The sequence below is a fragment of the Chiloscyllium punctatum genome, chromosome 3, assembly GCF_047496795.1.
Source record: "Chiloscyllium punctatum isolate Juve2018m chromosome 3, sChiPun1.3, whole genome shotgun sequence".
In the NCBI taxonomy this organism is placed as follows: Eukaryota; Metazoa; Chordata; class Chondrichthyes; order Orectolobiformes; family Hemiscylliidae; genus Chiloscyllium; species Chiloscyllium punctatum.
The window spans coordinates 81,054,374-81,068,953 of record NC_092741.1 but is presented as its reverse complement, the minus strand read 5'-3'; the positions used below and the strand labels follow the sequence as shown (position 1 = coordinate 81,068,953).

General features: G+C 39.1%; 1 protein-coding gene across 1 annotated transcript in view; it reads left to right on the top strand.

Moving 5' to 3' along the window:
• ccn6 (cellular communication network factor 6) overlaps positions 1-13,932 on the top strand; it is a 37,112-nt gene extending 23,180 nt beyond the window's left edge. Inside the window, exons 3-5 of the mRNA XM_072549634.1 lie at positions 3,704-3,958; positions 9,894-10,087; positions 13,531-13,932. Coding sequence (XP_072405735.1) covers positions 3,704-3,958; positions 9,894-10,087; positions 13,531-13,806 — 725 coding nt within the window. The 3' untranslated portion in view covers positions 13,807-13,932. The remainder of the gene's footprint in view (positions 1-3,703; positions 3,959-9,893; positions 10,088-13,530) is intronic.
• Positions 13,933-14,580: the final 648 nt, after the last annotated feature.

Here is a 14,580-nt window from a genome sequence, read left to right as displayed (position 1 = left end):
CCAGTGGATGTGGTGGAGGCTGGGACAATTGCAACATTTAAGAGGCATTTGGATGGGTATATGAATAGGAAGGGTTTGGAGGGATATGGGCCAGGTGCTGGCAGGTGGGACTAGATTGGGTTGGGATATCTGGTCAGCGTGGACAGGTTGGACCGAAGGGTCTGCTTCCATGCTGTACATCTCTATGGCTCTATGACTGTATGACTCTATGACTCTAAATGGAACATATTGGCTCCGTACTTCCACCAATTCCACTTTGAAAGCTTCCCACAGGTTCTGTTGTAGGTTAACCCAGAAGTAGCTAATCCCAGTCTATTTTGGACTGTCTTTCTTTAAAATAAAGTCTTCCCTCCCCTAATCTTAAACTGTTTCTCACAGACCATCTTTTTATTTTAACAGTGCATAAATTACAAGAGGTTAAGTATAGAGGGACAGTAAGTAATTAGAAACATAATGTTATTAATTATCACAAGGGGAATTTACGACACAAGTGGGGAGGTTATGCTTCCTGTCTTTAAATTATACTGATGAGACCTGCGCATGGTATTGGTCAATTTATTTAAAGATGAATGTAAATGTGTGGAGACAATTCAGAGAAGGTTTACTAGACAAATGCCAGGAATGGTTGGGATTGTCATTTGAGCTGAGGTTGGGTAAATTAGGTTTAGCTGAGTTCAGCAGCTGACTTAAAATGCATAAAACCTGAGGGTCTTGACAGGGTTGATGTGGTAAGCATGTTTATAGGAGAATCTAGAATTGGGTTCACTTGTTAAAAATCAGGGATTACCAATTTTGAAACAGAGATTTGACAAGTTGTTTACTTCTGTGAGATTCTTTCGAATTCTCTATTTGACAAGGTGGTGAATGCAGAGTCCTTGCATATTTTTAAGGCAGACATTGATAGATTTTTGCTTAGCAAGGGGTTGAAAGGCATTGGGGTATGCAAGAATGTATATTCGAGGTTGCAATCAGATTAGCCATGATATTATTGAATAGGGGGGCAGGCTCAAGGGACAGAATGACTTTCTCCCACTCCTGATTTGATTATTTGTATGAACTGTAGAAACATGAGAACATTATCTCCTCCAAGTCAGACAATGTCCTGATTTAGAAATCTATTTCCATCCCTTTAATATTGCTGGGTCTAAATCTCGAGATTCCCTGCATCATAACACACAGACTGCAGCAAATCAAGAAGGTTACTCCTAGCCAATTTATGAGGGACAATTAATGATTTTGTTTTATATTTTCATGTGTTATGAGCTTTCTGGCAGGACCAGCACTTTTTGCTCATCAGTAATTGCCCTTGAGATGGTAATGGTTCATTTAATCAATCGATGCAGGCACATCCAAAGTGTTGCTGGAAAAGGGTTCCATAATTCTAACTCAGCAACAGTGATTAGGGTTCTAAATCAGGACACTTTTGTGGCTTGATGGGGAACTGGCACATCATGATTTTCCTATGGATCCGTCGTCCTTGTTCTTCTAGATTATATTGATCGTGAATTTGTTAAATGCTGTTGAAGGAGTCTTATAGAGTTACAGCAGTGCCAGTGGTAGAGAATGAATGTTAAAGTTGTTGTGTGGGGCGCTGGTCAAGTGGACTGCTTTGGTTTGGATGGTCAACATTGAATCATAGAATAATAGAATCCCTACAGTATGGAAACAGGCCCTTTGGCCCAACAAGTCCACCTTTAGCCCAACAGACCCTTCAAGTGTAACCCACCCAGACCCATTCCCTTACATTTTACACCTGACTAACGCACCCAATCTGCCTTTGCTGCACTAGTGATATTGAACTTCTTGAGCTTTGTTGAAGGCAAGTGGAGATTATTCCATCATACCCTCATCTGAACAAATATCCTCATATCCAGTCTTATGATTAAAAGGCACAAGGATATATAAGGATCATTGGGGCAAGGACACTACTCTGAGGAAATTTTGAAGAATGTCCTCAGACTGAGAGAATGGGTCTCAAACAGACAAAACAACCCTCACTTGTGCTAGGTACTTTAAAACACTGGGGAGTTTTCCCATTGATTCCCACTGACTTATTTTGCCAGTCTCCCTGATATCACACTCATGCTACCTTGATGTCAAATGCAGTGACTGCACCCTCACCATTGGAATCCACCTCTTCCATCCAATTTTGAATTAAGACTGCAATCAATTCAGGAAACAAGTGGTCTTTGCAGATCTCAAACTGAGCATCAGTCAGCACCGTCTTACTGTGGAAGTTGGCTTTGATAGTACTGTTGATGTTATCCTTCAATACTTTGTCAATGAGCAAGAGAATGCCGCTGAGGCAATACACATGATGCAACATGTTACACTGTTTTGTATTTGATATAAATTTGTGAATGTGTCACATTTACAAACATGAAATCTTAATAATAGCTGAATTCTTAAAGACAGGACCACAGTTAGATTAGATTACTTACAGTGTGGAAACAGGCCCTTCGGCCCAACAAGTCCACACCGCCCTGCCGAAGCGCAACCCACCCATACCCCTACATCTACCCCTTACCTAACACTACGGGCAATTTAGGATGGTCAATTCACCTGACCTGCACATCTTTGGACTGTGGGAGGAAACCGGAGCACCCGGAGGAAACCTAGGCAGACACGGGGAGAATGTGCAAACTCCACACAGTCAGTCGCCTGAGGCGGGAACTGAACCCGGGTCTCTGGCGCTGTGAGGCAGCAGTGCTAACCACTGTGCCACCGTGCCGCCCACTGTGCCACCGTGCCGCCCACAGTTCTACAGTCGGTCAAAACAATGACTGCAGATGCTGAAAATCAAATACTGGATTAGTGGTGCCAGAAGAGCACAGCAGTTCAGGCAGCATCCAACGAGCAGCGAAATCAACGTTTCGGGCAAAATATTCCTGATGAAGGGCTTTTGCCCGAAACGTTGATTTCGCTGCTCGTTGGATGCTGCCTGAACTGCTGTGCTCTTCCAGCACCACTAATACAGTTCTACAGTGACTGACTAAGTCAGATGTTAACTATTCAATTGCGAAAACCACAAATCAGTGGCGTTCTCTTTAAGTCATCGTTATTCCAAATCACTGTCAGGAAGGACATCTATGGCAAATTTTCCATTGTATCTGAAAGAAGAAATTCTGCAAGAAGTTACAGGCCCAACACAAAAAATTTCAACCTCTAGAGTTATAATAAGAAAGTGGCTGAATTTCATCCCGTTTTCACCATTTAGGTGAAAGATGGAAACTCAATACGACAGTATTTGGTTATGCTATATTGACCTAGTCTTCACTGTTCTTCTGTTGAAGTACAGCAGACAAGTGACAAGAAATTCCAAATCTCCAGTTAGCTGCAACTATTTAGTGGATTTTGAGTGAGTAACAAACTATTTCCCACAGTCTTACATATCAGGCTAGTGAACGTTATGCCCAAAACCCTGTTCTGCCACATTTACTTCTCTGGTAGAAAATGGGCAGAAATGTGGCCAACATCTAGAATATTGTCCCTCCCATTCTCAGCATGACAGTAAACTATCCAAAGACTGTATGTTTCAAAATCATTGATATCAGAAAGAAGTTATTTAGAATCGTACACAACCAATAAATGGCAACAGAATGGCTTGACTGTTTACAGGTTTTCAAAATTAGAATAGAGATTTTGATATCCATTTTGCGTATTTACTTATTAATTTCTCAAAATTACTCTTTGCTTTCTCTAGATACAATTGGAGTTGGATGTGAATCAAATGGAAACTATTATAAACATGGGCAGTCCTTCCAACCAGACTGTCACTATAAATGCACGTGTGTGAATGGTGCGTTTGGATGTACGCCTACTTGTACAAAGAAGCTGGCAGCTGGCCAGTGCAGAAATCCCAAGGCCATTAAGAGATCTGAATATTGTTGTGAAAGGTCCATTTGTGATAAGACTGGAGTGAACAGCCACCAGGCTGCAATGTATAGAGTAATGTCTGGTAAGTGCTTTAAAGAAATCCACACAATCTTGAGGTTGCAGATGAAAATAAGATATGCTTCAGTTGCAAAGGAATAACAACTGATGACGATGAACAAAGCCAATATTTAACACTTCAGTTTGGTTGACAAGCTTGTGATTAATTTGATCAGTTATGAGCTAGATAACAAACTATAGAGTCAAAGAAAATTAGGAATAAATGGGATCATGGAATTTAAAATACAAACAAGTCAGTCATGACCTTATTGAAAGGTAGAACAGGCTTGAGGGGCCAAATGGCCTATTTTTGCTCCTTATTTGAATGTTCATATGTTTCTACGTAAGGTAGACCAGCCTGTAATCTTTGGGAGGTCCCTTTTGGCAGCTGTGTTTTGAAAAACAAATCACAGAGCAGTATTGATACTGAAGAAATCTGCAAAGCTGTGGATATGAAAGGAAAAGAAAAAGTATCAAGCAGGCGAACTGAGAATTAAAATCCAAATAAATAAAAATAAAAATTGGCAGGAAGTACAGACCATGGCATAAAATTATTTTATAATGCAGTCTTTAAAACGCTAATTCTAACATTTAAGGAATGTGAAATTTCAGCATTTTCATTTATTTATGAAATGAGAGTTAGGACATCATTGGGGGGAAAAGAAAGACCTTTAAACAGTCAAATGACAGAAAGCTTATTTTTACAAGTTACATTATTTTTATAAGGCAAGGAACATTTTAGAAATCTGGAATTAGAACACCAAGATTTATTTTCTTTGAAAAACTTTGTTTAAGTATTACTTGATAACATAATCAGGATGACTTGCCATGTCCAGGGAAGAGTTTTGATTTTGTGAAGATTTGAAGCAGCAGCAAGACTAAACATGTTTAATCAAATGATTCCTTCTTTGTGGTAAAATTCAGCAGTTCAATACTCACATTTCTGTTTCTTTGTTTAGTAAAATTATAATATGTACCAGTAAGAAGGGCAACACTGATATAACTTGAAAATGCATTATTTATTGCATTTGGAGTTACAAGGAACCAAGCAGTGATATTTGTGTCAGTATAAACATTTCAATATTGCACTTTGCCCATAAATAGAAAATGAGAAGGGCATCTTATTTACTTTACCAGCAATTTCTTCCAAATAAATGGTCATGGTTTTCTGGACACCCCAACCACCCCCTCCCCAAGTCCTCTGCACCCTTCCCTCCTAGGCCGGTTGGGGATATGAGGTGTGGATAAGGCCTACTTCCTGTCTCATCTCAATTTTAAGGTTGGCAGTTATGAGGTGGTTCAAAAACAGTGAAGTGGTTAGTGGAGGGGCTGCAGGGAGGCCTTGAAAGTTAAAATACTCCAACTTGATTATTGACCTCCTCCAAACCCTCATCCTCAAAAATCTAGGCCCCTCAGCTGTTTCTTCCATGTCTGCCTTTCAAATCATGAGTCCCCATTTGAAAACAAAAAGGTGATACCTTTGTTTCAACAGGCTTTGGAATGATTCCATTTGGAGATGTAAATATTGAATTTAGCTGAACATGTAATAATTCCGTGAATGTGCTTTCTTATACAATGTTAATTTATCATGATAGTTGATTTTAAAAAGTCATAATATGGGATACGTTGGACATTGGCTCTCTTAACTGGTTGGTTGGAGATCGATCCACGTGATCCTTGTTTGCCACAAAGCTTTCAGTCCTTCAAACGATACCAAAATGTTTGTAACATATTTTAGGTTTGCCACAATAAAATGACTCTATATTGAATTATCTTAAGTAAGATACATTAATCCCTTAAAAGTTTTCTCATACTCTTCCTTTTCAAGATCTTTTCTTCTGCATCCTTGGATTTCTGTCCCAGCTGTCTATTCAGAATGTTACTGTTTAGATCATGTTCCTATTTTCTATTTTACAAACTATTTCACTGCAGTAACATCCTCTCTGCCAGTGCATCAGTTTCACTACATCACCTAATCCTCTGCATTTTGCCTCACTCTTTGCTTTTCCCTGTAACTTGCTGTTGCTTTAAACTTTGATGAAATAGAGTTCAGAAAGTTACAATCATAATTACAAGTGATATTTTCAAAATTCCATTGTGATTGTGTTAGAGACCAAAAACTTTTAAAAAGAAATCTCCATGAAGCCAACAGAAAGCTAACCGTTGGTCACAATTTCTCTTTTTAAAAGCTTTACTGTAATAATCCACTGAAAACCGACATGATTAATAGGTAAATTTTGAATAAAAAGCTACATTTCATTTTAAACCATCAATATGCCAAAAGATACACCTGACAAAAATATGTAGATACACGTATAAGCATTTGTTTTACTACTTGCATAAGTGTGACACAATGCACAATCTCACAGTATTCCCAATTTAGTCTGTATTATGTGGGAATATTTGCTTCTCACTCAAATGTTTCTGCCTTTGCTTCACATTCACCAGCAGTTGTATTCTAATCCCCAGACACAGTTAATACCAACAAAGCACACATCAAATAGCTATTTCTCACGCAAATCATGACAAGGTGTAAGTAGTCAGATTGTGGTCTGGAAGAAGTCGGTGTAGTCCTCAATGAATACTTTGTGTCAGTCTTCACAACAGGAAAGGACCCCGGTGAGGAGCACTGTGAAATATGAGAAGAAATTAACATAGAGAGAGAGGAAGTACTAGGGGGTTTAGCAGCCTTATGAGTGGATAAACCTACAGACCCAGATGAAATGAATCCCTAGCCATTATAGGAGGCAAGGGAGGCAACATCAGGGGCCCTGGCAGTAATTTTCAAATCCTCTCTGGTCAGAGGTGAGGTGTCAGAAGACAGGAGGATTGCTAACATTTTCCCATTATTTAAAAGAGAGGAGGGGGTAGACAGACCAGGAAATTACAGGCCAGTGAATCTAACCTCTGTAGTCGAGATGTTATTAAAAAGAATTCTGAAGGACAGAATATATGAGACTTGGATTAATCAGTGATAGTTAGCACAGATGATAAACAGAAAGTGCTGGAGACACTCAACAGATCTGGTAGTATCTGTGGAGTGTGAAACAGAGTTAACATTTCAAAGTCTAATATATGAGTCCACTGTGACTCTTCTTACTGTTTCAATTTCAGATTTTTAGCTTCTATGGTACTTTGCTTTCATGTGATAGTCAGCATGGATTTGCTAAGGGGACACTATGTTTGGGAAATTTAATTGAAGTTTTTTGAGGAGGTATTGGGAATGTTGATGAGACTAATGAGTTTGTTGTGATCTACATGGACTTTAGTAAAGCTTTTGTTAAGGTCTAGCATAACTTGAGATCGAAGGCAAATTGGTAGGTTGGATCCAACTTTAACTGAGAGGCAGGACAAAGAGGATGAAGTAGTGGGATGTTTCTCTGACTGGAAATCTGTTTCCCATGGGGTTCCACAGGGCTTGGTGGTAGTGCTGTTGCTGTTTGCGGGTTTACATTAATGATTTGGATATAAATGTAGGGAGGCCAATCAAAAAATTCATGGATAACCTGAAAATTAGTAGGGTGGTAAATAGCAAGGAGGATAGCTATAAACTGCAGGAAGGTATCAACATTCTGGTTAGCTGAGAAGAGCCGTGGCAATTGGAGAAGTGTGAGGTAATGCAGCTGGAGAGGACTAGCAAGGCAAAGGATTATGCTATGAATGGTGGGACCATGGAAAACTTAAATGACTTTGGTGAAGGTAGCAGGGCAGCTAGATCAGGTGGGTAAGCAGGCATATGAGACACTGGCCTTTATTAGCTAAGGCAGAGAATACTAGAACAAGTAGGTTATGCTCGAACTATATAAAATGTTGAATGCGCCACAACTGGAATGCTGCCTGTAGTTCTGGGCACCACATTGCAGAAAGATGTTATTGCACTTGAGTCATTTTAGAGGATATCTATCAGGATGCTGCCTGGACTGGAGGGTCTGAGGAAGATTGGATAGACTGGGGTTGTTTTCATTGGAGTAGTGAAGGTTGAAAGGTAACCCGACAAAGTTGTTTAAGATCCTGAGGGCGTAAAGATTGTGTCTTTTTATTTTTGTGACTTTAAAAACTGTTAACTAACATGAGAAAGAACTGTGTTAAAATTCATAGTTTGAAAGGGTAGCTGTACTTTTCGACACACCAATGTCAGATGTCATGTAAACATCCGTTTGGACAAATAGTAATCAAACTTTGAGTTGCAGAATGATTTGCAGCTGAGGGGGGTGTACACATCGAACCCTGGCTGGCAACAAGAAACAAATTGGGCGATAAAATGTGACCAGTTATTGATGATAGAAACCCTTTGCTTGGCAACAACCATGAAATTGGTTCTTAGATAACTGAACAGTTTGAAGATAGGAACAAGTTATGCAGAATGAGTGAAAGAGACAGAGAGAGAGAGAGAAGGGGACTGGGTTTGGGGGAGGTAGTCAGTTCTTCCCCAACTCAGATACAGTCTCTGTGTTCTCTATGGTCAACACATGATATAAATCTAAAGAAAATCAGCTTACCTTTCTTGCAGTAGTTGAAAGATGTGATAAACCATGTACTTTATAAGTGTCTCGGACCAACCACTGAATCTGGATCTGGAGAAAGATGATTGAAGCAATCTACTGGTCAACAGAAAAATCAAAGGATCATCTAAAACTACTGAACTGTCTTTTCAGAACTTCCACCCAGCCCACAACCTATTTTACCCTGTGTGTTTCTGTGTGTGTTTTTCTGTGTGTGTGTGTGTATACGGGGGGAGTTTATCAGGGAATTAGAATCGTACTTATACTGTTAAAAGCCAACAGGTTATAACTATTTAACTGTAGCTAGTCTAATTAATTTAAATAAATAAATTCTTCGTTGGTACAGAAACATGGTCCAAGCTTTCTATGAATCTGAGTCTGCAAAAACAGGTGAATTAGGAAACTCTGCTTAGCTTTTAAAGTGGTATGACTCCAGAAATAATGGGGCTGAATTTCTTGCGCGCTAGACAAGTACAACAAGGTGGGATGGATACAAAGGTAGAAGGGTCACTATCTAGTGGAGATAGAAGTAAGCCATGAGATAGAAGTTTGTGAGGAGAGTTGAGGAGAACTTATTTCACTTAGAAGTGGGAGTCTGGAATTCACTGCCTGAAAGGATGATTGAGTCAGAAACTCTTGTGACATTTAAGCAGTATCTAGATATTCACCTGCATAGCCATAGTCTCCAGGTTGAAAACTGGAAATTGGAATCAGTACAATCAGATCTTTGTTGATCGGTGGGGACACATTGGGCTGAATGGTCTCCATCTGTACAATAAAAGTGTGTGAGTATATGAATCCTGGTGGCACAAAACCCCCAGATAGCCAGTTTCTTTCAGCTTAAAATGGCTCTGGTAGCACTGAAACAACAACAGTATGTCTTGTCCAATCCACAATTCCCTGTTCTTCCTCTTTTCAGCTTGCTATCCTTTCCAATTGTATAAGACCCATAATATTATAATCTGTGCTCTAATCTCAGAAACCTGCTTCAAAACTCGTAGCTGGTTTGAAGCAAGTCTTGTTTGTCACCACTGACACATAAATTGCCTGTGTTCTGAACTCTCTGTCATTAAAAAAACTGACTGCAACCCAGTTTCATTGCAATGATCACTTTATCGTTTACACTTCATTTCATAGCTGTTCATGCTCATGGTAGCGAAAGGTCACATGGGCATTTCTTGCTGTCTGTTAGGAAGTTCATTTCCCCTTTCAGTATATTCCCCAATTTCACTTTGGCGTTAAAGGGAATATCACACAGGAATAAACTACAGGTTTCACAACTACAAAGCACAAAAGTCATCAGAATCACATGATCATTTTCTGCTTTTTAACATTTAGCAGCCCCCTCTCTTCCTATGTCATTCCTCATCTTTAACTCTACATGCATTAAACTTGAACTTGAAGACAAATTATTCCTGAATTGCTGTGTCTTAACACTATAATTGTTTTTATTATTAGCTTATAAGGCAAGGCCAATAACATGGCGAAAACAGTGCCCTCTTCAAACAACTCCATGGAGCTCATGTTCAAAATCTTGTGGCTTAGGAATTTCAGTCCGAGTGACAAATGACAACAGCAAATGTGAACTTGAAAGAGAAAATAGATTGTGCTTTATTCGACCTTGCAATACAAGACTTCTGAAAAATTTAAAGGTAAATCACAGCAGAATCTATTGGTTACATGGACAACAATTGTTTGGGGCACTGGGTGGGTGATGAAGAGGGAGAGAGAAAAATCAACTTGATTGCATGGAAGTATATCTTCATGTACTGTGATACAGAGTTATCTTAAAATAACAGGAGTAAAATTAAGCAATTCGATAGTCAGAGTTGTGATTAGCAGATGGAATAGAATAAGCCTAAATCTGCTGATTAGGAGATAGCAGAAAGTTTGAATTTTTCAGGATGTGGGTAGGTGCAAAATGCGTAGAAGTACCTACATGCTCATTTATAATCCCATACACATTTCTTCCTGATTGTGCCATCCAGCATCTCAGAAATGTGTGCAATCAATCTTGAAACTATCTTGTTTTCCTGAACATTGTCCCTTGAGGTTGGTGCAGGGTCCATTAATACCAATGTTATGAGGAAAATCAACCCCAAGAAGTGTAATTACTTTCACTCTGTATTGCTTTTCTTGTACTTACATATTTAACTCAGTAAGGCCTCCAAAGTTTTTAACTTGGATTAACAAAACTCTTGAAGTTGATGAAAAGAAAACAGTCAGTGATTTCTTGAGCATATTACAGGATTACAAACTACTTATTATTTCCTAATCTGATGAATTAGAAAATATGAAATGCTACTATCAAAAATCTTATTTCTCTTTATTGTTAGTTAAATTAGAGAGTAATTAAATTAGATTATACTGTAATATTTCTACTGTAATTATTCTACTTTTTTTTAAAAGTAGAGGATTCTGAACCATTGAACAGTTGATATAGTCTAGGAAAGAATACCCATCTATTTTTAACAAATATATCAGGAAAGGTAGACACATTTACAATTACACAGGGACCCACCACAGGAGTGTTCTGAAACACAGAAATTAAAATAGTTGGTGTAAAATGTGTAAAGATTTCAAAAGAAATGCAGGTACTATTAGGGTAATTTTCTAATCCAACACACTGAGCTACTCAAGAAACTACAATTGCATAGCAACCCATCAGTTGATACATCTGAAATCACCCTAATACCAACTTTCTGCTGGTGTAAGAAACCTTGGAAACCTTAACTTACAGAGCAATTTCCTCGTGCTTACACTGACACACCATGGTCAATCCTGAAGTGCCTTATTCTTCTCTCCTTGACTCCGAGCTGCTTATTTGTCAATTCTCTTTGATATCTACATCATTCCCTCTACAAACATTTAATGGATTGAGTGATACTTGCATAAGCAAAATAGTCCAGTAACAAATAGTTCTGTAGGATCTGTACTCCTTGACTATGAGCAGTGCTGTTCATTAAATTATGGCAATTCATCAATTGGCATCCAGATCAGGCAAAACCCACTTTGTACAACTGAGCAACATCAGGAGAAACTCATCAACATCCACATCCCATCTTTAAATAATGATGGGAATTCCTATATCCACTTGAGAAAAGAGATTGAGTCTCAATCTACAATGATCACTATATTTGGGAATGTTTTGTATCTTAAGACCACAAATGGCTCATCGATTGCCTGACAAGAATCCAGCTGTGCCTTGTGTTCTGAATGACTCTGTTTAAGAAAACCTAAGGTAAAATCACACTGAGCCTCTCCCTGATTAAAGATTACTTAAACTGTTTCTTGCAATTTCTATCAATGCTATAGTGGATAATTGTGAGGGTCTTCAGATGTTGCAGATAGGGGAATTTAGATGTGACCTGCCTGAGTGACAGTTTCTGACTTTGTTTGGAATGCTATGCATGACTGCTTAGTTGAGTTGTTCACGTGTGGGCTGGCAGGAGAAAGCTAGATGAGTGTTTCTGGCTAAGATTATACTATTCTCATTGGCTCGCTGATTAGCTTCAAAATGGTACTTTGTGTTACTCTTTCACTTCAGCTTCACATCATTTCCCCTCTCGGTGGGTTGCAGTTTGCATTGCTTTTCTGCCATTCTACCTTACTCAAGCTACCATTGGAATGATCATGCTAACAGAAATGCAGGCCAGAATTTTACATGACTGCAGGAAGTTCTCCTACCAAGACCAAAAGCAAGTACTAAATCTGTGTAGGTAGTTGGTGGGATTTAACTGATGACTGCCAGCCTCTCATAGCTGCCGACTCAATCAGAGGCAGCCCCACAGTCCCATTAATAGAGGTGGTGACAGTTAGGGATGCGGCGAGAAGGTGAGGGTACTTCCCAATTCAGGGAAAACTCAAAAATGATTGGAGGAGTAAGCCTACTGGTGTCAGAGCTGCAGGGCAGCCATTGTGACCAGCCATCCCTTAGGGGGCCATGGGGAAGGCATGGTGAAAGGATGGCCCTCCAGACAATGGGGCAGCAATTCACATGTTGTGCACACATACCTAGCAATCTCCTCATACAGTGAGGTCCATCCTGAAAGGACTGAAATGCCAGAAGAAGCAGCAAGTAGCCATTAGTTGCTCCTTATTTGGATTAATTATCCACCTCCCTCTGATTAGTTGGTGGTGGTTCTACTATCATTTTGTACCTGGTGCCTGCCAGAGGATTTCCCTCTGGATGTTCAGTGTTTCCATTCTGAGACCTTTTCCAACTCTTAATCCATCTCTAGGAGACTGTTAAAACTCAATCTTCTGGCTCCTTAGCGTCTCATTAGCTAATATCCCTCGAAACCCAAGTGTGATCTTTTCCAATTTGTACTCTCTCTAATTGTCACAGAAACAATTCAATTGTACTGCTTCATATTTTGAACTTTCTAAATAAGCAAGCCAGATGGCTGTCATAAGTCATTTTAACTCTTCCGTAGATATTGTTTATCAAGCAGAGCTGATGGTCACTCCATCAAATCTCCAAGCACATGTTGCTTAGCAGTGTGCTCAATTGACAGGAATAACTCAAAAGGAATATTTCAGCCTTCACACGTTGTTTTACTCTTCCCTCTCATTTAGAAGGATATATGTTCAAGCTCCACTCTGGAGACTTGAGAACATCATATGGGTTAGCAATTCAGCAAAGTGCTGTTGAAAATATTGCCTTTTGGATGCGATGTTTATGGGATGTCATGGAGTTATAGTCAAGAGTATGGTGCTAGAAAAGCACAGCAGTTCAGGCAGCATTCAAGGAGCAAGAGAATCGACATTTCGGGCATAAGCCCTTCACCAGGAATGAGGCACCCTTGGATGCCTGACCTGCTGTGCTTTTCCAGCACCACACTCTCCACTGATCTCCAGCATCTACAGTCTCCACTTTCTTCCTGTCATGAAATTATAGAATGGTGCAGCACAAAAGGTTCATTGATCTTTTTAATATGCTTCCTCCCACATATTTCATTGTTCAAATATGAAATGAGCCCCTTATAGTGAATCTGATATTGCTGCAAAACAGCACGATGAAGGGTTTCTATCTTTCACTGACTCAATGGATTTTGATTAATGAACAGAAACATGGTTTTCTTTCTCTCTGTAGAAAGGCAAGAAGTGTCTACAGACATTCAGGCCTTCCAAAGCTGACAGGTTTGTTCTTTCTGGCTGCGCAAGTCAAAGAACTTATAGGCCGATATTCTGCGGTACATGCTCAGATTCCCGTTGCTGTATTCCTAACAAAGAGAAAACTGTGCAAGTAGAATTTAACTGCACTGGTGGAGAAATGATCACGTGGAAGATGATGTGGATCACATCTTGCAAATGTCAACAGGTCTGTATTGACTCAGAGGACATCTTCTCAGATTTGAGACTACTATAGTGCACCATGTATTTCACCACTTGAATGTTTGGTTCATGAGTGTCACTATGGAACAATGTAAATGTCTTGTCTTTCAAAGAATGTGAACTCACTTATACCATTTCTCTGCTTATGTAACTAAACTTATATAGGGAAAAATCTTAATGTTCTACATTAACAGAATATCTGGAGATCGGCATTAAGTGCAATATCTTCCACAAGACTGAATGTCCATTTCAATATACGAGGACCTATTTTCTCTGGTAAAATTGGATACATTTGTATTGTCTATCTGTATAAGTGGATTATTTGCATGAGTTTCTTTAAATTTAATTTCTGTTGAACTTTTTGCAGCTCATCACAAATTTTCTTCTATAAAAATGAATACCAAAAAAGTAAAGGAAGTTACAACAATAAATGTCACTGCTTATGATATCATATAACTAGCATCTTCATAAATAGGCTTCAAAACAGTAATGTAATGGCTACAGCATAGAAAGGAAAATATATATTCCTGTAATTAAGTTACAAATTTGCTCAGTCAGAATCCTGCAACTCTCTCCCCAATGGTATTGTGAGTCTACCTACACCACTCAAGTAGGCAGCTCACTACCACTTTCTCAAGGGCAGCCAGGGATGGGCAATAAATGCTTAGCGGGCGGGCGATGCCCACGTCCCAAGAATGAATACATTTTTTTTTTAAGAACACTATTTATTTTACACATGCTAAATCATAGATCAATTGTTCAATTGTCAAAATGTGATGATAGATGTTATTTAAAAGTTGTGAACATT